At 51.3% G+C, this 23,003-nt stretch overlaps 3 protein-coding genes across 3 annotated transcripts; 1 reads left to right on the forward strand and 2 right to left on the reverse strand.

The window, feature by feature from the left end:
* The first annotated feature begins 310 nt into the window (after nt 1-310).
* Nucleotides 311-8,444, forward strand: CHRNE (cholinergic receptor nicotinic epsilon subunit). Its single transcript, XM_053465113.1, has 12 exons — nt 311-389; nt 1,630-1,766; nt 2,380-2,424; nt 2,508-2,617; nt 2,885-3,040; nt 3,535-3,638; nt 3,754-3,954; nt 4,453-4,567; nt 4,851-4,965; nt 6,593-6,800; nt 6,881-7,008; nt 7,472-8,444. The coding sequence occupies exons 1-12, from the start codon at nt 338-340 to the stop codon at nt 7,634-7,636; spliced, it is 1,536 nt and encodes a 511-aa protein (XP_053321088.1). The 5' UTR covers nt 311-337; the 3' UTR covers nt 7,637-8,444.
* Nucleotides 8,126-12,515, reverse strand: LOC128492540 (eukaryotic translation initiation factor 4E type 2-like). Its single transcript, XM_053465122.1, has 7 exons — nt 12,373-12,515; nt 11,715-11,787; nt 11,261-11,395; nt 9,721-9,825; nt 9,214-9,366; nt 8,968-9,104; nt 8,126-8,580 (listed from the first exon to the last, which is right to left on the reverse strand). Exons 1-7 carry the CDS (start codon nt 12,384-12,386, stop codon nt 8,541-8,543), a joined length of 657 nt encoding a protein of 218 aa, XP_053321097.1. The 5' UTR covers nt 12,387-12,515; the 3' UTR covers nt 8,126-8,540.
* Nucleotides 12,516-13,121: 606 nt separating this feature from the next.
* LOC128492536 (very-long-chain 3-oxoacyl-CoA reductase-B-like) lies at nt 13,122-21,849 on the reverse strand. The gene is made up of 11 exons (XM_053465116.1): nt 21,624-21,849; nt 17,333-17,379; nt 17,175-17,250; nt 16,789-16,899; nt 16,370-16,437; nt 16,105-16,149; nt 15,949-15,983; nt 14,770-14,851; nt 14,377-14,442; nt 14,006-14,155; nt 13,122-13,359 (listed from the first exon to the last, which is right to left on the reverse strand). Exons 1-11 carry the CDS (start codon nt 21,790-21,792, stop codon nt 13,249-13,251), a joined length of 960 nt encoding a protein of 319 aa, XP_053321091.1. The 5' UTR covers nt 21,793-21,849; the 3' UTR covers nt 13,122-13,248.
* Nucleotides 21,850-23,003: the final 1,154 nt, after the last annotated feature.

The following is a 23,003-nucleotide window of genomic DNA, read 5'->3' on the forward strand; positions in this document are numbered from 1 at the left end:
ATTATTATAAGAAGTATTTTTATAATTTTTTTGTTATTTTTATTATTATTTTGTTGTTATTTGGGGGTTTTGTCTTTAAAACGGATCAGATTAAGTTGTAAAAGCCGCGTGACCGCACGTGAACATACATATGACACGTAACATTGGAGACAGCTGAGCCACGCACTGTGGGGGGGTCGGAGAGAGAGAGGTTCTAGGAGCCAGAAGCCGTGGAAGACGATACTATCCCTCCTCTCGGAAATAACACATCCCGTCTTTAAATAACTTTCTCCCTGGGTACCCCTTCCGCTCTGCAGCCCCCGTGGAACGAGAGAGAGCCCGGAGCTGACGCTCGGTCATGGCCATGGTTTGGGGTCTCAGAGCCTTGTTTCTTCTCCCCTTCCTGCGCTGTGAGTCACTATATGTCTGTCTGTGTGTCTGTCTGTCTGTGTCGCTGCCCCTCTCTGCAAGAAGAGCTTTGTTGCCTCCGCATAATGTATAGTTAAATCACTGAGACTGAGATATACATTGTGCAGGGCCAGCTCAGCCCTGCTTATTGGAGAAACGTGCCAGGCTTAGCTCTGTCGTTACCTGTTTGCCCTATGGCCCCTTTGCACGGGTACTTGTGTGGTTCATCCACCTTGCCTTGGTCCATGAGCCTCTGATCCATCTCCCAGCAGAGAAGCCACATGTCCTGCTTGTCTCTCACACCTGAGCGTGTCCCCCATCGCCGTACCCGCTGCTTACCTCAGATTTCTGCGTCTCATCATTCCGTTGGACCTCGGAACCTTCTTTTTTGTCCAACTTTCTCTAGTCAAATAGACCATTAGCGAGAGTCTACTTTCCTCCGGTGAATCCAGCTTAGAAACCTAATGTCCGGCTCGTCTGGTCTGCCCATGTCTCCTGCTTAAACCTTAATCAGTGGTCGGGCTCGTCTTCAGAAAACCAAATGCGGAAAGAAGAAGAAAGAAGACTCGGGCAGAGGACTCAGTGATCCATTTTCATGATTGAGAACATTAGTTGTAGACGTTCTGCACTTGTTGGAACTCTGCTGAATCAGATGAGTCTTGATGACCACATGGTGGAGAAGACTTAGAGAATAATTAGCATAATTCTCAGTTTAATAGATACAATGGTTTAATCAAACAATGTAAAACAGAAAAAAGACAAAATCCAGCTAGATAGAGTGTTTCAAGTAATGACCAATATGACGCCTTCCATATTGTGTCGCAAAACCGTCACGGGGACCATGAAGCATCACAGAAACGATACAGTGTAATAGTGGTGAGCCCTAGGAAGATGAGAAACGATCTCCGAAGTAGCATGAGGGTCTACGGGCCCCAAGAAAAGGATGATGAAGATAAAAATATTTTTTTCCAAAGAAGCCATTTTACATCATTTTGGTAGCCTAAGCCATTAGCGGACATCACCAAACCCTCTATTCGATAAATGAGTCCCAACTTTTTAAGCCAGGCCTCGATGGGTGGGATGCCTGGAGAGTTCCAGAAAAACTAGGAATAATAGCCTTGGTTACATGGAGAAGGTGGACTGTTAATGACCTTTTTATATTTGATACTTGTCATTTTTCTTGACAGGGGGGTGTGTGATTATGGTAACATTTCATCGAACCTCTTTCTTCATCTTCTGCAGGTTGCTTGGCCAGCGAGGAGGCTCAGTTGATTAAGGACTTGTTCTCCAACTATGATGTCAAGTCCCGGCCAGTGAGAGACATCAATGAAATCATAACAGTGAAACTGAAGCTCACGTTGACCAATCTCATCTCTCTGGTATATAAAGTCATCATTGTCAGAAAGAGAGTCATTACCTCCTCCTACAGGGAGATCCCCGCTCGTGGTGTCTGTGTTGGTGGCTCAGGTTGGAGCCTCCCTTGTATAGCTGAGTAAGACGACGTTGGCTCCAGACCAATGTCTTGTCCGTCTCTGGCTTGTTAAAAGGGGAAAAAGTATGAGACGGAGCCAAGACAGCTCAAGCCCCTCATCTAAACAGGTTTTAGGTGCATCCAGCTCAGCTAATGCATGGTTTGTGAAGCCAAGACTAAGGCCTAGCTTGGCTTATACCATGCTATGGCCGGTTCCCTCACCTCTAGTCCTTTGTACATTTAACAGGGCCCTTGTAGGATCTCTATGTCTGAGTACGGGATGGAGCCTCCTTTTTTTTTGAAGCTCTACTTCTAGTTCAGAAATGTCAAAGGACCATGTGTGGTAAACCTATAGCCTAACTGCCCAAATTAATGATCTTTTTGGGTAGGGGCAGGCTTTTCTTCAGGTTTGAAGGAAGTTTTAGAATTTTTTAGATGATCTCAATTTTCTCATCAAAGCGCTGACGTGCAATAACGTTGACATCCTAAAAGAATCTCATCATGGTTTATCCGTTTTGCAGAATGAGAAAGAAGAGACCTTAACAACCAACGTGTGGATACAATTAGTAAGTAGAAGGAAGTAATTTGGGAGGATGAGGCCAAAAATACACGTTAATCCCAAATTAACTCTTTTCATATTATCCCGGAGGAATGGGACGATTACCGTCTGTCCTGGAATGAGTCAGAATACGGAGGGATTGGCATTATACGCGTTCCGCATAACATGGTGTGGCTACCGGAAATCGTCCTGGAGAATAAGTGAGTGATACCCAAATACCCCCTAATGCTCCCTCTCTGGGGCACAAATTCCTGTGTCCTCTGTTTTTTTTTTCCTCCCCTAATCTCCCTTTATTCCAGGAGCTTGTTCGCTGGGAATCACAATATCAAAATGTCCCATGGTCCAAAAAAAAAAGCCATGGCTGAAAAGTAGTCCTCTCAGAGTTGGGGGGAACGTTGGATCGTGTGATGTTCCCCTCACTGGGTGACATGATGTTAGGATTCACCCCCTGTCCTTTTCTCTTACAGTATCGATGGCAATTTCGAAGTCGCCTATTACGCTAATGCCCTCGTCTATAGCTCTGGGTACATTAACTGGATCCCACCGGCTATCTTCAGGAGCACGTGCAGCATTGTGGTCACCTATTTCCCCTTCGACTGGCAGAACTGCTCGCTGGTGTTCAGGTGAGGTACTAGCCCCCATACCGTGCCTCGCAGTAGACAAGCCCTGAAATTTGGAGGTTCTAGACTTTGTCTCTCCATTCTAGAGGAGCCAGGCTTCGACTCTCTCTGTACTAGGAGAGCCTGGGTTTATCGAGCACCCAGGTTTTGTCTCCCAGCTCTAGAAGAAAATGTTTCTCCATTCTACAGGAGCAAGACTTTGTTTTGTCATTTCTAGAGGAGCTAGGCTTTGTCTCTCCATTCCAGAGGAGCCAGGCTTTGTCTCTCTGCTCTACAAATGTCAACCGTTGTCGCTCTGTTCTAGAGGAGTCTGGGTTTATCTCTTTGTTTAAGAGGAGCCTTTCAGGTGTGGTTGCACGTTTTTGTGGTTCCAGTCTGTCTGTTCTAGATCAAGATCTAGGCTAGGTTCCTCAACGTGCTTGTCTGTGTTGTAGTAGGAGAGACATTAAGACATTTCTTCTAGCCATCAAAGTTTCCGGGTGCATCTCTCCTTACAGGTCTAAAACATTCAACGCAAATGAGATCAGTCTGGAGCTGGCCTATGATTCGGAAACGGATAAACTGATAGAGTGGGTGGACATTGATCCGGAAGCATTCACAGGTGATCCCAATTCCTCTTATACAATGGTCTGGATCTAGAATTGTTGTCTTGGTCTCCTATGTGTCTCCCTCCCATTGTCTGTCTCTTTATGACTTTCCCTCAACCTCTTTATTAGAGAATGGGGAGTGGGCCATCAAACACAGGCCAGCACGAAAGGTCGTGAACTCCAGATTTTCACCAGAAGACCTTGAGTATCAAGAGATTTTGTTTTGTCTGATTATCCAGAGGAAACCTCTCTTCTACATCATCAACATCATCGTTCCTTGTGTCCTCATATCATCCTTGGTGGTGCTGGTCTACTTCCTGCCGGCCAAAGGTGAGTCGGGGTCACAAGTCAAGCTACTATGCCAAGCTGTGTTTTGAGGTCAGTTTGGGGGGATGAATTGACAAAAAAATCCCACAGAAACGCTCCAAAATCTTGTGGAAAGCCTTCGAAGAGTGGAAGTTGTTATAGCTGCAGAGGGGGTCCGACTTCATATTAATGTCTATGTATTTAGAATATGATGTCATCAAAGTCCCTGTTGGTGTAACGGTCAGGTGTCCCAATACTTTTGTCCATATAGTGTATCGTGGATTCCGTGATATAAGATTCATAGGGCTGCAAGTAACGATTATTTTCATAATCGATTAGTTGGCCGATATATGCTAATTTGTGTTTATTTAAAAACATTTAATGAACAAACTGGGTGTTAAAGACAAACAGCAGAATCAAAAACTTAAAATGTACATTAACATGCGTCATTGTGCTGTACTCCGGCTACCCCGTCCTTCAATCCAACCGTCCCCCCTCCCCCCGCTTCCCAATGTTTTGCAGCTGGGGGCCAGAAGTGTACGGTGTCCATCTCGGTTCTCCTGGCACAGACCGTGTTCCTCATCCTGATTTCGCAGAAGGTCCCTGAGACGTCTCTCAGCGTCCCACTTATTGGCAAGTATGTAGGAACGGATCCATCTCACGCTCATTCCCCTCCATGATTCTCCTCACGTTAATGCATACCTGGGAGGATCCAGGCCACGGCTACTCTTTGGGATGCGGGTGAGCGGGTCAATGGTTGGACCCGTATCATCGATGGGAGGGCTAGCCCCAAACACATTCTATTTGTAAGGGGCAGGAGGGGTAAATGGGCTGGGGGTAGGTCTTCAACCGCTTCGGTCCAGATTATCAGAATGAGCGCGTCTTCCATTTCACGTCTCCATCCACCATTTCTCTTGCAGATACCTCATCTTTGTCATGTTGGTGTCGACGCTCATCGTCTTGAGCTGTGTCATTGTCCTTAACGTGTCCCTTCGGACGCCGAGTACTCACCGCCTGACCGCCAACATTAAGCACGTGAGAGAGCGCTCAATGATACTACCGGCTAACACAAAATAACTCCTTTAACCCCCAAAATAAATGCCAGGCAGAACGGGGCATCTTGTACTAGCTAAGAGTCCTGAGGGAAACGCATTTAAGGGAAACCACTAGGATCTCCTTCTTTCGAACCCAGGACAGCGTAGCAGCTAGTGAGACGCCCCAAAGCCATTCATACCTAAGAAAAAATAAATAAATATATATTTATATATAAAAAAAATCAAAAAATCGAAATAATGAAACTACAGGCAAAACTTCTGGATAAGACAGGCCTGAGTAGAGTTAAAAGTACAGAACTTGGTAAGTGAGTGTAGTGAGGACCAAATGTGGTCCAGTGTCAACTTCTCTAGTGGAGTTTGGCCACGTCTGTAAGTTCTTTAGCTAATTCCATAATGGAGACGTTATTATTGGTATGAGCGAGTCAATGTGCTAGCTATCAAGATGGAGTCCGTTTTCTGGAGCTGAGTGGAGCCTCATTTTTAATACTTTAGAGCTTCAATCATAACCAAGTATCGGTTCCTCTAGAGTGTTCTTTAGTTGTAGTTAAAAAAAGGGGTTTTGGTGCTTCCGGAGACGAGGATACATTCCATAATACGTTGGGTCTCAGAAGCCAAGCCTACAGATGAAATAGCAAATGGGAAAATATCATCCAGTTGTGAGATCTGACATCACAGGAGGCCTCGTGTTCAAAGGACGCTTCTGTAAATCTGTATAAGAGGAGATCCCATGGCGGGGAATGCTTATGAAAATGTAGGATCTGCTGAAATCTGTATCTTTAAAGCATTCAGTGGGGTCTGAGTCGCAGCATCGAAATAGTGTCCTTCAGCAGTCTGGTCTCAATAACCCAGGCGGCCAACAAGACCATTTTGTGATGAAAACATGGTCCTTGGGATTGCAGAGGAGGCCCCTGCAGGCCACCAATAGGCTCACTCGCACGGCGTTTTTAACAACATCAGGAGTTAAACTTGGAGCGGGGAGACAGGCCAAGTTCCACGTCAGGCTGTGCAAGCGACTCTATTGGTCGCCAGCAGAGGAGGCCCCTGCAGGCGACCAATAGAGTTGCTCGTACGGACATTTAAAATCCTGGCGCCAAAGCTGCTGCGTAGTGCATACCGCGTTAACCCCGTATTAACCCCTTCTACAAAAAACGAAGAACAAAACGAACGCGAAGAATGTATGCGAATATTCGCCCAAATCAAACACAGGAACGGGTGCTCTGTATCTTGAACGCTAGCAGCGCCTTGTAATGAAGCCTATGGAGGCCGGCACAGCGCCCATAGCGTTAATAGGCTTCTTGGGTCTCTTGTAATCGACCCATCGCGCGGTGGGACACCTGGGGGGCCGGGAGAACCGGCAGCCAATCGGATGAATGCTGTGAGAATACTGATATTTTGCTAGCATTCACGTGATTGGCTGCTGCTACCATAATTGGAACCGTTCGGTCCCCGATGTTAGTAAAGCTGCTACACCCGGGTTACAGGCGACAGAGCAGATAAACCTAGTAACACCCAACTAACTAACCAGGTACTAATAAAAGTCAATTAGCTGTGATGAAACGGTGATGAAACGGGTATTAATTGTGATTATTTGTCGCCATGGACGGCAGATGGTCCTGGAGGTCCTGCCGCGGTACCTCCGGATGAGGGTGGAGCCGTGCGAGGAGGCGGAGGAGCCGCCCCGGGAGCGGAGGAGAAGCTCGCTGGGCATCATGCTCAAAGCCGAGGAGTACGTGCTGAAGAAGCCGAGAAGCGAGCTCATGTTCGAGAGACAGCGGGAACGGCACGGAATGAGCAGGGGCCCCGGGGGCCACAGAGGTGAACGGAGGAGACCCGACAATCCGCCCCCCCCGCGGAGGGGTCTGCGCTCATTGTAACCCCAACCCTTGTTGTTCCAGGCGACGAATTCGATGTAACGACAACTTTATACCGAAACCTGGCCCAGTGCGCCCCCGAGATCAAGGACTGCGTGGATGCCTGCAACTTCATCACTGAGAGCACGAGGGGGCAAAACGTCACGGGAGCGGTGAGTGCCACCCCAACGCCGCCACGAATTACCCCACACCAGCTACTCCCCCCCCCGGGCAGGGCGACAGAGGGGTTTATTCACTAAAGGGAGAGTTTATGGGAGGGTTGCAGCTTTACATTGTACGTTATGAAATTACAACCCCAGGGAGCTTCTCCTGCAGGAAGAGCTTGGCTGGCCCTGTATAATGTATAGCTAAATCAGCGAGATGCCTTCAACGTTTCCTTACCCAATAAACTATACATGATACAGGGCCGCCTCAGCCCTTCTTGTTGGCGGAATCTTCCACTGCTGGCCCTTCATAATGAATAGTAAGCTCTCCTGCCAACGCTCCCTTTAGTTAATAAACCCCCTAGACGGAAGACGCCGGGAGCCGGTCTTTCCCCCCTGCGATTCTGCCCCTCGCAGGGTAATAGCTCATCAAATTAACCCCGTCGTGGCGTTTCCTTTTGTTCTGCTACAGGAGATGGAGAATTGGATCCTGATCGGGAAGGTGCTGGACGTTCTGTTTTTTTGGGCAGCGCTCCCTCTGTTCGTGGTGGGGACCCTCGCCATCTTCCTCATGGGGCACGTTAACAAAGCCCCAGACCGGCCCTTCGAGGACGACGACCGCTTTTACGCGCCATGAGGACAACGCCCTGACTTCCCGGCCTCCAACACCAGTCACTCGGTCCGAGTATTACAACCTACGGCTGGTAACGGGCAGCCGCGCCACCGCATACCCCAGCCCCCGCAGTCTGGAGCCGACCCCTTCATAGCCCACTCTGATTTAACGAGCATCCCTGCCTGCACACAGGTGATTTCATTCAGAATATCTTTTCCGCTGTTACTAGGGCCATTTGGCAATATAATAGTCGCTGCGACTGCGTGTTAAAGGGTTAAAATTTAAAGAGCCCCAGGGCAGATCATTTAGATTACGGATATCCCGCTAGGTTTTGCAGCATTACTAAGCTTGCCTGCCCCACATCAGGTTAATCCTGCTTTACCACTGACCCAGAGCTCTATAAATACCCCCTGTAGTGAGCGTTCTGCCCTGGGCTAGAATAACTCCCATGATGCTTTGCTCATTAAAGGCAACTCATACACCCCCCCCCACCTGACAAAACATAAGCAGGAATCTTGTCAAAACATCATTTATTTATATTAACAATAAAAGAAAAAAAGAATCGTAATTCCATTCATTCCTCTCACAAAGGCACGCTGTGTTCAAGGAAGAGTCCTCTCGAACTCCTTGTACCGGTGCAGGACTCGACACAATGAGATTCCTTTTTAGAGTTTTTTTTCACTGGGTATCAGGTTTCTGGGGGCCAAGAACAGCTTGGAAGATGCTTCTTCTTTGGGTAAAGGGGCAGAAAACAAACAAAAATAATAATAATAATAAAAAACGCGCCCGTTTGCGATGTTCCCCTGAGATGAAGTGAGAACGGACAGTTTTATTAGATTTTCTTCAAAAAAATTAAAAATAAAAAAAAAGCGATGCCCTGATCTTCCCAGACTCCTCTCTGGTTACACTTAAGCTTCCGTGCTGAGAATCAAGTGGTGATCTTAGTATTTCGAAAGCTGGAGTTATCCCTGCAAGGAGGACAAAAAAAAAATAGCACAATGAGACCCTGTAAAAACATACATGGTGGGCTCCTGGAGGCTCGCTCTATCCCACATCCTTCAACTCCATTTAACTCCTGCGCGGCCCTAGGATGAAAGCTCCAGCTGTGGCCCCAGGATACGACAAAAGGCCACTTAGCTTAACCGATAGCGCAGGTCCGTATCTCCACGCGACCGCGACTGGGATAAAAGATCTGACTCAACCGAGTGACAGAACCCCGACTGCTAAACTCACGTGAGTGCCAATAAACCAAGGGGCTGTTCGGAAAGTCCAGGCTCAGGCTCTGAAAGCGTACATCGCATCGCTATCGGACGCCAATAAAAAGAAACGCACAGTACAGGCGAGCGCCATCTTACTTGAGGCTGTCCGTGTGAGTTTTGTATTCCATGATTGTATTGGGCGGAAGATTTAAAACTCTCCGTAACGTGTCGCGGATCCGCACCGTGCTCAGCTGGTCGTTGGCCGTCTTGTTCCAGATGGAAAGAATGTCCTCCTGTAGGGGAAAGGGGCACATAAATAGCCCTTAAAGCATGGGAAGCGGGGGGGGGCAGGGGGGGCGCTAGGGTCGGGCCCCTGATCCGACAGCGTTTCTGTAAACCCACCTGGAAGCGGATGGACACCACGACACCGCAGATCTCCTCTCCCACCATGAACTGCTCCCCCAGCATGGCCAGGATTATGTTCTCCCAGAAGCGAGACGCCAGGCCCTTCCTCAGGCGGATTATCCACTTTCCCCCGTTTTTATTGGCGTCATCCTGAGAGAAAGAAAAGGCGGAAAAAAAAGATCAATTTTAACGTTAATAAAACATTACCTTATTTCTCCAAATATTATTCCATCCAGCCTTTATAGTGTTAAAAAAAAAAAAAAAAATCCGGAGAATGAAGAACAGGAAGTTCAATTGAAATTCACTAATTGAACTCCTTCCCAGGCTGCCTCTACTATCACTGCTAGGTAACTCAACTGATGTACGCGGCCATTACAACAAGAAGATAAAGAGATATTAAAGGGAGGAATATACGAAATACAGAATCCCGGGCTCCTGACACAGAGGAAAGACGGAGACGAGACGGAGACACAACCCCCCCCCCGCCCCCCGCCAATCACTTACTTCCCATAGAGGTCTGATGCCCTCCTTGAAGAGGTGAAAATCGCTGTAGCCGGTAAGGTCTCCCGGACGCACTATGTGGCTGTAAACCCTCCAGAACTGCTCCACCTGCCGGGGGGAGAAGGGAGTCAGAGCGAGAAATAACCAATCGCAGGTTTATACCGTGAACTGCGCTAGAAGCACAAAGCAACAATTATACCCATATACACACACTAACGTGTGGCTGTTTATCACTCCCATCACTCCTGTGTTCCAATGGCCCTTTATCACTCCCATCACTCCTGTGTTCCAATGGCCCTTTATCACTCCCATCACTCCTGTGTTCCAATGGCCCTTTATCACTCCCATCACTCCTGTGTCCCAATGGCCCTTTAATCACTCCCATCACTCCTGTGTTCCAACGGCCCTTTATCACTCCCATCACTCCTGTGTTCCAACTGCCCTTTATCACTCCCATCACTCCTGTGCTCCAATGGCCCTTTATCACTCCCATCACTCCTGCATTCCAATGGCCCTTTATCACTCCCATCACTCCTGTGTCCCAACGGCCCTTTATCACTCCCATCACTCCTGTGTCCCAATGGTCCTTTATCACTCCCATCACTCCTGTGTTCCAACGGCCCTTTATCACTCCTGTGCCCCAATGGCCCTTTATCACTCCCATCACTCCTGTGTTCCAATGGCCCTTTATCACTCCCATCACTCCTGTGTTCCAATGGCCCTTTATCACTCCCATCACTCCTGTGTTCCAATGGCCCTTTATCACTCCCATCACTCCTGTGTTCCAATGGCCCTTTATCACTCCCATCACTCCTGTGCCCCAATGGCCCTTTATCACTCCCATCACTCCTGTGTCCCAACGGCCCTTTATCACTCCCATCACTCCTGTGTCCCAACGGCCCTTTATCACTCCCATCACTACTGTGTCCCAATGGCCCTTTATCACTCCCATCACTCCTGTGCCCCAATGGCCCTTTCTCACTCCCATCACTCCTGTGTTCCAATGGCCCTTTATCACTCCCATCACTCCTGTGCCCCAATGGCCCTTTATCACTCCCATCACTCCTGTGTCCCAACGGCCCTTTATCACTCCCATCACTCCTGTGTCCCAACGGCCCTTTATCACTCCCATCACTACTGTGTCCCAATGGCCCTTTATCACTCCCATCACTCCTGTGTTCCAACGGCCCTTTATCACTCCCATCACTCCTGTGCCCCAATGGCCCTTTATCACTCCCATCACTCCTGTGCCCCAATGGCCCTTTATCACTCCCATCACTCCTGTGTTCCAATGGCACGTTGTGTTCGCTGATCCAAGTTTAAGTTTAAAAGGCTAACTGATGGATAGAAAACCCTTTTGTGATGATGTTACAGCCAGAAATGTCATCGTTTTCCATGAGCGACCCCAAACCTTTGAACGGAAGGAGGCTGGGTCACAGCAGGTGGAGGCCTCCAGGAGCGACATTAACCCCTTCCTGTATCCCCGTCTCCGCCTGCTATTCACTAAGCGCGTCGGAAGCGGTTTTCAAATCTTTGCACTCACCGAGGCCACGGTACCGAACTGGCGGATGTTCTGCTCGTAGTTGTGAGTGCTGGCGGGGCGAGAGGGCGTTCTCCTCGAATACCAGAACGTGTATCTGTACTGTAAAGGGTGCTCACCGGGGGGGACCATCACCTCCTGCACGGGAGATACAACAGACACCTCGTCACCGACACCAGCCGGGCCGCACGGAGCCCCCCGCCGCATTTACTAAGAGCCCAAGAGGCTTAACCGCCCCCCAACAACGTCAAATCCTACAGAACAAAACGCCTGCGTCCCTGAAAACACTGTTACCCGACACAGCACAAAACGCAGCAAATAACGGGAATAATAATAATAATAATATGATCTCACTTATTAACCGTAAATAACACAGTGTGCGTGTGCGAGAGCGTGTTCAGGTGCGGCCTGCTATCCCTCGCCCTTAACACGGTCACGTATTCACCGGCATCAGTACCTTGCCTTTCGGAGATATAGTGACTTCATCCTCTAGAACTCTGACATCATCGCTAGATAATCCCATTTCCTGTCTGCAAGTTGCAAAGTTAGAAATATTAGACAAGTTATTTGGCTTGAGGGCCATAATTGTCATTTTAAGGAAGATAATTATTAGTCTGCTGGCTGGGAATGATAGGGATGATGCCCCAGCTGATGCTCACACATCCAGCCCAAGTAGCGATATAAGAAGACCCAAAAAAGCCTTTAACCCCTAAACCTCAACCTTTGGGAGGTCATTCCACATACCTACTACACAATCCCACACCCCTAAAAGCCCCAGAACACCTAACCTGACCCCTTGGAGGAGGTCACAGACCTGCACCAAACATATCACGTGATTTAAAGAACCCACCCAGCCTCCTTAAACACCCAGGACTACACCATGCCACTCCGAGATCCCCTCCCCCACCCGGACCTCTAACCATAGCTCTAGGGCTCAACACCACGACACCTTCTTCCCCCCCCTATAATTATAAACAAAACTAGCTGACAGCTGACGAAACTCCAGACCCCAGCCGAGCCATTCCACTCGCTGAGAGTGATGGGAGCTAGTACTAAAACACCACAAACCTGCAAATACCGCAGGATAATAAGAACCGACCACCCCCGCTACTCACTCCTCTTTCTTCATGTCACCAGTAACCCGGATATTGCGCCCCCGCCGCCGGTATACAGATCCCCGATCAGCATGTAGAAATCACGCACTGCGCATGCGCCGCGTCATCGCTAATTCAGGCAGCAAGCTGTCCCTTACAAAATACGTCATCACCAGCCGAAGCGCACTCAACATGCGCCACTCACGTAACGCGCGCGTCTGCGCTGCTCTGCGTCCGACCACGGGAGGGGGGTTATGGGCGTGCTTAGTGTGACTAGGGGGCGTGGCTTCTCGAGACCGTATTTATGTAGCTTTGAGCAGCTGCCGGTTATTTCTTCTGTAACTGAGGAACGAGAATAATGGGGTTTATTTACCCCGTTTAATTGATTAACCCTTCCCTGCTGTTTCTATACACATTATCGGGCCTGTCAGGGCCTCAATACCCTCATACCCAGCAAACATTCCCACCTCCTAGAAAAAGATGGACATCAGGTGACAAAAAAGGGACACTTGAGGGGTATATTACTACGTGGGGATCAATCACAGGGCAACCTAAACTACCTTAAGGGGCAAAATCTGAAAAGTGCGCTTATGAGCAGGACCCTGGGTACCGATTGTACAGCGCCGCTGAATATGATGGCGCCATACAAACATAAGAATAATGTTACTTATCGCAGATGTCAATGTTTTTGGGATTGCGGCCGTCCATTTCCGACCAATCAGATATCGTCAAAGCCCCCCCCCCAGGATACAGAAATAATCAGCCGTATATTCAATTTTATTGAGGTTTTTATTTCAGAAAAAAAGAGGATTTAACAACCGGGACATGTAGACGGTGGCGGGCCCGGAAGCGAGGACCCCGGGCCCCGGACGCGAGGACCCCCGCCTTATACGTGACTTATTCGGCTTTCATTCTGTCCTGTACGTGTTTGTCGAGCATCCGAGATAAGCGGGGGAACAGCGGGGACAAAAGGAGGAAATCGGGGAGTACGTAGCGTACGGCATAACTCTGTGAACAAAAGAAACGGAAACCTGCTGGGTCATAGGGTTCAGGTGGTAGATAAGTGGAACAGCCTCCCAGCAGAAGTGGTAGAGGGTAATACAGTGAGGGGATTAAACATGCATGGGACAGACAGACGGCTCCTGAATCTAAGACGAGACCAGCGACTGATTAAGGTCTGAGTCGTTACAGCAGGAAATATAGGAGATATTTTATGAATAGAATTAACTATTTGTTTGCCGCGATTGTCTCAACCTGTATAACAATACAAATAAGTGACAATAGCAACCCAAGAATGTATCGAGGCGACCAATCACCCCATCTTATAAAGAAAAATAAATGGGGCGTCTTATAGAGCGGACACAGGAAGCTGCTTACGCTACAGACAGGAAGTGCCATTGGAGCAAACCACTTGGGGCAGAGGGGAGGTGGAATCTATCCTCAGTTTTTACTGTGAAGAAAGAAGTTGGGTGCCAAAAGAGGGAGAGCGAGAGAGAAGACTGAGGTCCAGTAGAGCGTCAGCTCCTAAGATTAGGGCCTCTTCTCCGTCTGCACCGGTGTGTCCTACCACGTCCGTGTGATAAGTGTTATAAGTGTTGTTATAGCGCCACGGAACACGCTGGCGCTCTATACACAGAACGCCGCGGCTTTATACCTGGAGCGAGTGGGAGAGGCATCCGCTGGTCCGGCTGACGTACCCCACGGTGTTCAGGGCCTCGCGTGCAAAACTCTCGGGCGTCTTCACGAACAAGTTGGTCTCCATCCTGCGCGTCATATTGGTGGAGACCAGGAGGGGCATGACGCACTGCGGAGAGACGAGGGGACGTCAGCGGAGGGGCTCCAGGCGCCATCGGCCCCGATTTACACCTGTAGCCTCGACCCTGGGGCCGGAGGGGGCCTGGACCCCCGGGACATCGCCAGACACCTGGCCCGTTGAGGGGCAGTAACTTTTTAATGTGGGGTGAAGGAGTAGTAGAGGACAATCTGCCCCATATGGAGACGGGGCTGCGCCGTGGGGGCTACTACCTGTACGGTGATCCCCTGCGAGCCGTATTCTGTGTTCAGACAGCGGGAGAAGAAATCCATGAAGACCTTTAAGGATAGAGTTGGAATTATTGATTAAGGAAAAAGTAACAAAAAAAAAGGTCAACGTTCAGAAAATAACCCCTTCATTGCTGATGTAACCAATTACATCATCACTGACGTTACTGGTCACATGAAAGGCCAACCCCAGTGAGTTTCTGGAAGGGCTGAGCTGGCCCTGTGTAATGTATAGTTAAATCAGGGAAATGTAAGGAAAATCTCTTGCAATACTCTCTGAAGGAGCGGCCTGCGTGCTGAAAGAATCCGCAGTCCCAAGATATAGCGGCTGCTCGTCTCCCCAAAGATATTCTGAAGGCCCGGCCCGGCGTGACGCACCTTAGTAGAGCTGTATAGGGTCATCATGGGATACGGTCGGGTGCCGGCTTCAGACGACAGGTTAATGATCAGCCCTTTCTTCCTGGGAAACGGAGAGAGAGGAAGATATGAACACGGGGGAACCCATCAGGGAATCTGTCACAACAATACGAACCTATCACAGTCATACTCAGCGAGGGAACCCATCACAGCCATACTCAGCGAGGGAACAGAGATATTGAGCGAGGGAACCCATCACATCTATACTCAGCGAGGGAACCCATCACATCCGTGCTCAGCGGGGGAACAGAGATATTGAGCGAGGGAACCCATCATATCAGTACTCAGCGAGGGAACCCATCATATCAGTACTCAGCGGGGGAGCCCATCACATCAATACTCAGCGAGGGAACCCATCACATCAATACTCAGCGAGGGAACCCATCACATCAATACTCAGCGAGGGAACCCATCACATCAGTACAAAGCGGGGGAACCCATCACATCCATACTCAGCGGGGGAACCCATCACATCCATACTCAGCGAGGGAACCCATCACATCAATACTCAGCGAGGGAACCCATCACAGCCATACTCAGCGAGGGAACAGAGATATTGAGCGAGGGAACCCATCACATCAATACTCAGCGAGGGAACCCATCACATCAGTACAAAGCGGGGGAACCCATCACATCCATACTCAGCGGGGGAACCCATCACATCCATACTCAGCGAGGGAACCCATCATATCAATACTCAGCGAGGGAACCCATCACATCAATACTCAGCGGGGAACCCATCACAGCCATGCTCAGCGGGGGAACCCATCACATCCGTGCTCAGCGGGGGAACCCATCACAGCCATGCTCAGTGGGGGAACCCATCATATCAATACTCAGCGGGGGAACCCATCTTATCAATACTCAGCGGGGGAACCCATCATATCAATACTCAGTGGGGGGAACCCATCATATCAACTCAGCGAGGGAACCCATCACATCCATACTCAGCGGGGGAATCCATCATATCAATACTCAGCGAGGGAACCCATCACAGCCATGCTCAGCAGGGGAAACCATCACCAAGATACTTAGCTAGGGAACCCATCACAGCCAACCAAGCCTGAGCACATAGCTCCAGTTACAGAGAGCGCCTCTCATTGGTTTAATTTGCCCAGAAGGAATCGATTCTCCACGTACCGCTTCACCATGTTAGGAAGGACGATCCGGGTCATCTGCAGAAGAAAGAATAATTGTGTATCATTTGGAATCCTAGGGTGACACCCCACAGGGGGAGGGGCAGAATCATAGCTCCTCCCATAGGGGCCTCAGGCTGGGGTTGCAGGAGGTCCGTACCTGAATCATGGATGTTATATTGCAGTTAATGATGTCCGTCGTGCGCTGGGTAAAAAAGGAGAGGAAATCGGTCACATCAGGGAATCTTCGATCGCCAGCCTGTACCTGCGCGCCTTTCCTTAACTTCTACCCCTCCTACCTCACACATGCTGCCTGCGGAGGTCTAACCCTCCTGCCCAAGGCTTCAATGTATCAAAAATGTCATTAATTAGAAAAAAAACCAACCCAAAACATACTAGCATGTTCCCGCGATGCAGCCACGTACCTTCTTAATGTCCGTGACATCCAGGAACAGCACGGACCCCTCAGTGTAAGTCATTCCCACATTATTTACTGGAACACACGGAAACAAACCACGCTTAGTCGCAACGCCAAAGTCACTCGAGAGGGCTAGCAAATAGCAGCAGACTCAGTCACATTCACGAAGCACAGAAAGGATCCCCTCTGGGTGTAAATGCTGAACTCCACAAAGCTCTACACTACCCCTAGTGGATTTATGGGGTGTTGCAAGGAAAACCATGAAAACAAAATCAGATTTATTTTACCATTTCATGTCACCATTCATGATGGAAGGCTTTTTTTTTTTATCTTCAACCAATTAGAAGGCACAAGGGATCAAGATACTTGTTGGAAACCCCATTTAGAGCTCCACCCCTGAGGAGCCACATCTTGTATTTTTAATACCGAGAATTCCGATGTCCAGGCCCTGCAGACCATCCTCAATCGAGTCGTAGAGCTCAAGGCCTCTCGTGAAGTCCGCTTGGATTATCTTCGTTTTGCGTCCACTTTCCCGCTCTAAGAAAGAAACAAATTACTCCTCACAAGTGGGATGTATTCCGTGTAACATGCCTAGAATTGCCATAAAAGTCATTTTTAACTGTCTGTGTAACTGAGTGGGGCATTCGGAGAAGAATAATGGGGTTTGCTCTTGCCCCCCCCCCCCAGCCAGCCTGCCCCTGGGATCAGAACGAATGACCCAACCGGCTTTAACTTTATAGAAAATCTGCACAGAGATTAGGGGTTTATGGGTTGTTTGGCCCTAAAACCCCCCAGCGTGGCATTTTATTTACCGATCTCCTCTGCGACTTTCTTCAGCTTCTCCAGCGTGCGACTGATGAGGACGACGTCGAAACCCCTCTTGGCCAACTACGGACAGGCGGACAGGGGGGGGCAGTTAACGGGAAGTCCGGACAAACTCCTGCAGAGGGACGCACAGACGGATACTTACCTCCTGAGCGTAGGCTTTTCCTATCCCGTCTGTGGCGCCGGTGACCACTGTAGGGGCGAGAGCACACAGCGTGGTGAGGGGTAAAATAAATGATCACCTGGGTCAGCCTTGACAAAGTCTCCTCCATTGCTGGGGCAATATGGGGTAGCTTATACAGAAGGCTACATGCCCTCAGGTGAAGGGTATAAAACAGACCCTTAGGACTTTTCTGCTCTGTTGCTTAGCTCCCTGCGTTGGTTAAGTTGTATCAGGACTGGTGTAGATAAGCAGAACAGCCTCCCAGCAGAGGTGGTAGAGGGTAATACAGTGAGGGAATGTAAACATGCATGGGATAGACATACGGCTCCTGAATCTAAGACGAGACCAACGACTGATTAAGGTTTGAGTCTTTATAGCAGAGCTAGATGGGGGCAGTTCTGGAACTCCCAGGATAAACACTTCTCCAGCCGTTTGCCCCCAAGGTCACATCATTCATACCCTGATACTGAATACAATTTCCCAGATTCCTTCAGTAGGATCAGGGTCCAAAAACGGAATCCAGAGACAAATTCTGACCAAGGCCAAGGCGACAGAGCGGCAGATCGACCTTGTGAACCTGGGGTTTTACGGCTGTAGAACTCTGATAGCCTCTTACCCAGCAAACAGTCCGAGCGCCTAGGAAAGGGGGCATCGGGGGAGGAGAGAGGGGCATCAGGGGAGGAGAGAGGGGTATCAGGGATTGAGGAGCAAAGAGGGACTGGCCAACTTAAAGAAGGACACTTGGGAGGTGTGTAGTTGAGTTGGGGCATAATCACAGAAGAAGGAAGGGTCCAAAATGAAGCCGTCTCCAGACCTGAGGAAGCTGGAAGCACAAAGTCTACCTCAATGTTCACTCATGTGGAGTCAGCTTGGTCAGTAGAGTGAGTGGAGTCTATCACCATCTCCTTTGAGACTCTGAAAGCAAACTCAGTGGGGCAAAAAAACTCGGTGGGTGAGCATTAGAAACCCCGCAAGATGTCTCAGGGTGACTGTCCCTTTAACAGAGCTATGCAGCGTATTACTTATTAACTGCAATAAAAGGACTTTATCCTCACAATAAAAGCTGTATTTGTGCGGCGTATACATGTCACGGTGTAGCAGCGTGTGAGCGGAGGCATGTCACGGTGTAGCGGCGTGTGAGTGGAGGCATGTCGCGGTGTAGCGGCGTGTGAGCGGAGGCATGTCACGGTGTAGCGGCGTGTGAGTGGAGGCGTGTAGCGGCGTGTGAGCGGAGGCATGTCACGGTGTAGCAGCGTGTGAGCGGAGGCATGTCACGGTGTAGCGGCGTGTGAGCGGAGGCATGTCACGGTGTAGCGGCGTGTGAGCGGAGGCATGTCACGGTGTGTGTGCGGAGGCATGTCACGGTGTAGCGGGGTGTGAGCGGAGGCATGTCACGGTGTGTGTGCGGAGGCATGTCACGGTGTAGCGGGGTGCGAGCGGAGGCATGCAGCGGGGTGCGAGCGGAGGCATGTCGCGGTGTAGCGGGGTGCAGGCGGAGGCATGTCCCGGTGTAGCGGCGTGTGAGCGGAGGCATGTCACGGTGTAGCAGCGTGTGAGCGGAGGCATGTCACTGTGTAGCAGGGTGCGAGCGGAGGCATGTAGCGGGGTGCGAGCGGAGGCATGTAGCGGTGTAGTGGCGTGTGAACGGAGGCATGTCGCGGTGTAGCAGCGTGTGAGCGGAGGCATGTTGCGGTGTAGTGGCGTGTGAGCGGAGGCATGTCGCGGTGTAACAGCGTGTGAGCGGAGGCATGTAGCGGTGGTGCAGCGTGTGAGCGGAGGCATGTCATGGTGTAGTGGTGTGTGAGTGGAGGCATGTTGCGGTGTGCGAGTGGAGGCATGTAGTGGTGTATTAGTGTGTAAGTGGAGGCATGTCGGGGTGTGTGAGCGGAGGCATGTTGCGGTGTAGCGGTGTGTGCACGGAGGCATGTCGCGGTGTAGAGGCGTGTGAGCGGACGCATGTCATGGTGTAGAGGCGTGTGTGCACGGAGGCATGTCGCGGTGTAGCAGCGTGTGAGCGGAGGCATGTCACTGTGTGGCAGGGTGCGAGCGGAGGCATGTAGCGGGGTGCGAGCGGAGGCATGTAGCGGTGTAGTGGCGTGTGAACGGAGGCATGTCGCGGTGTAGCAGCGTGTGAGCGGAGGCATGTTGCGGTGTAGTGGCGTGTGAGCGGAGGCATGTCGCGGTGTAACAGCGTGTGAGCGGAGGCATGTAGCGGTGGTGCAGCGTGTGAGCGGAGGCATGTCATGGTGTAGTGGTGTGTGAGTGGAGGCATGTTGCGGTGTGCGAGTGGAGGCATGTAGTGGTGTATTAGTGTGTAAGTGGAGGCATGTCGGGGTGTGTGAGCGGAGGCATGTTGCGGTGTAGCGGTGTGTGCACGGAGGCATGTCGCGGTGTAGAGGCGTGTGAGCGGACGCATGTCATGGTGTAGAGGCGTGTGTGCACGGAGGCATGTCGCGGTGTAGAGGCGTGTGAGCGGACGCATGTCACGGTGTAGAGGCGTGTGAGCGGAGGCATGTCGCGGTGTAGAGGCGTGTGAGCGGAGGCATGTCGCGGTGTAGAGGCGTGTGAGCGGAGGCATGTCGCGGTGTAGAGGCATGTGAGCAGAGGCATGTCGCGGTGTGTGAGTGGAGGCATGTCGCGGTGTAGCGGCGTGTGAGTAAAGGCATGTCGCACTGAAGCGGCGTGTGCGTAGAGGCATGTCGCGGTATAGCAGTGTGTGTGCGGAGGCATGTAGTGTTGTAGGAGTGTGTGAGCGGAGGCATGTCGCGGTGTAGCAGTATGTGTGCGGAGGCGTGTCGCGGTGTAGCGGGATGTGAGTAGAGACATGTTGCGGTGTAGCGGCATGTGAGCGGAGACATGTTGGGGTGTAGCGGCGTGTGTGTGGAGGCATGTCGCGGTGTAGCAGTGTGTGAGTGGAGGCATGTCGCAGTGTAGCGGCGTGTGTGTGGAGGAATGTCGCAGTGTAGCGGCGTGTGTGTGGAGGAATGTCGCGGTGTAGCGGCGTGTGTGTGGAGGAATGTCGCGGTGTGGCGGCGTTTGTGTGGAGGAATGTCGCGGTGTAGCGGCGTGTGTGTGTGTAGGAATGTCGCGGTGTAGCAGCGTGTGTGAGTGGAGGCATGTCGCGGTGTGGTGGCGTGTGTGTGGAGGAATGTCGCGGTGTAGTAGTGTGTGTGTGGAGGAATGTCGCGGTGTAGCGGCGTTTGTGTGGAGGAATGTCGCGGTGTAGCGGCGTTTGTGTGGAGGAATGTCGCGGTGTAGCGGCGTGTGTGTGTAGGAATGTCGCGGTGTAGCAGCGTGTGTGAGTGGAGGCATGTCGCGGTGTGGCGGCGTGTGTGTGGAGGAATGTCGCGGTATAGCAGTGTGTGTGCGGAGGCATGTAGTGTTGTAGGAGTGTGTGAGCGGAGGCATGTCGCGGTGTAGCAGTATGTGTGCGGAAGCGTGTCGCGGTGTAGCAGGATGTGAGTAGAGACATGTTGCGGTGTAGCGGCATGTGAGCGGAGACATGTTGGGGTGTAGCGGCGTGTGTGTGGAGGCATGTCGCGGTGTAGCAGTGTGTGAGTGGAGGCATGTCGCAGTGTAGCGGCGTGTGTGTGGGGGAATGTAGCGGCGTGTGTGTGGGGGAATGTCGCAGTGTAGCGGCGTGTGTGTGGAGGAATGTCGCGGTGTAGCGGCGTGTGTGGAGGAATGTCGCGGTGTGGCGGCGTTTGTGTGGAGGAATGTCGCGGTGTAGCGGCGTGTGTGTGTGTAGGAATGTCGCGGTGTAGCAGCGTGTGTGAGTGGAGGCATGTCGCGGTGTGGTGGCGTGTGTGTGGAGGAATGTCGCGGTGTAGTAGTGTGTGTGTGGAGGAATGTCGCGGTGTAGCGGTGTTTGTGTGGAGGAATGTCGCGGTGTAGCGGCGTGTGTGTGTGGAGGAATGTCGCGGTGTAGCAGCGTGTGTGAGTGGAGGCATGTCGCGGTGTAGCGGCGTGTGTGTGGGGGAATGTAGCGGCGTGTGTGTGGGGGAATGTAGCGGTGTAGCGGCGTGTGTGGAGGAATGTCGCGGTGTAGTAGTGTGTGTGTGGAGGAATGTCGCGGTGTAGCGGCGTTTGTGTGGAGGAATGTCGCGGTGTAGCGGCGTGTGTGTGTGTAGGAATGTCGCGGTGTAGCAGTGTGTGAGTGGAGGCATGTCGCGGTGTAGCAGTGTGTGAGTGGAGGAATGTCGCGGTGTAGCGGCGTGTGTGCGGAGGCATGTAGGTATTATAAGGTATTATAAGCATTGAGGCTGCTCCTCACCCGCCCATCCTCCATATTTCTTGAGGTCCGTCTTCCACCATTCAGAGACAACATGCGCCAGGAAGCCTCGCAGTATCTTCCACCCCAGGCTTAGCGTGAGATACCCCACGGCCAGGACCCCGATGAGGGCAAAGGCTGGGGAGGACAAACATGTCTCCAGCAAACACATCCCGAGAACGCTGGTGACTGCAAAGAATCCGGACGGCTGCAGGACGGGACAACAGATAATAGACTGTTCCTCTACTGCTCCGAGAGCACAAACCGGCTGGGCAGGGCTGGGGTTATAATTAACCTAGAGGGGTGTGACTGCACGTTATCAGGACTGGTGAGACAGCGGCGGGTGTGTATGTAACGTAGGGGATGCGACCGCGTTATGTGTATACAGCAGTTTCTGACACAGGTTGCACTTGAGCTCTTGTGTTTAGAACACTTTGCAGCCGACCCTTGTACTACACCTGACCTGAATGGCTGCTTACCTTGTGTTGTCTTAAGCATAGCTGCTAACTGTCCCGAACTTGCTGGAAATGTCACTTGGGGGCATGGGACTAAAGACAGCCCCAGGCCATGCACTCTGATGACCCCACTATGGCCGGCGGATCTATAGCATGAGGGCGTACGGCCCAGGTGTCCATGTTTTTGTGGCTCACTCCCGATCTCCTCTTGGCCGGCACAGGGATCTGTGAATCCGATGTGGCCCCTTGTGAGCGCTGCGAGGTGGCTCCTGGGGTACGGTGGGCGGGTGCTCTTGCCAGCCACACCCCCAACACAGGTGTATTGATTTGGGGGGTATGTGCACTCCAGTTAAGGCCCCCCTCAGGCATTTGCCCCCATGGGCAGGTGTCAGCCCCGGCAGTGAAGCGAGTGATCTTGGCAGCCATTGGCCAGCACTGACTGGTAACTAATAGGGGTGCCGGTGCCACTATAACTGGTTATATTTGTGCACAGAGTGTGTGGGGGGGTCTCCTGGTACAGAGTGGGGGGGTCTCTCCCGGTACAGAGAGTGTGTGTTGGGGGGGTCTCTCCCGGTACAGAGAGAGTGTCGGGGGGGTCTCTCCCGGTACAGAGAGTGTGTTGGGGGGGTCTCTCCCGGTACAGAGAGTGTGTGTGTGGGGGGGGGTGTCTCTCCCGGTACAGAGAGTGTGTTGGGGGGTCTCTCCCGGTACAGAGAGAGTGTGTGTGTGTGTGTGGGGGGGGGGTGTCTCTCCCGGTACAGAGAGTGTGTTGGGGGGGGGTCTCTCCCGGTACAGAGAGTGTGTTGGGGGGGGGTCTCTCCCGGTACAGAGAGTGTGTGTGTGGGGGGTCTCTCCTGGTACAGAGAGTGTGTTGGGGGGTCTCTCCCGGTACAGAGAGTGTGTTGGGGGGGTCTCTCCCGGTACAGAG

This window comes from Spea bombifrons, chromosome 4 (assembly GCF_027358695.1).
Source record: "Spea bombifrons isolate aSpeBom1 chromosome 4, aSpeBom1.2.pri, whole genome shotgun sequence".
In the NCBI taxonomy this organism is placed as follows: domain Eukaryota; kingdom Metazoa; phylum Chordata; class Amphibia; order Anura; family Pelobatidae; genus Spea; species Spea bombifrons.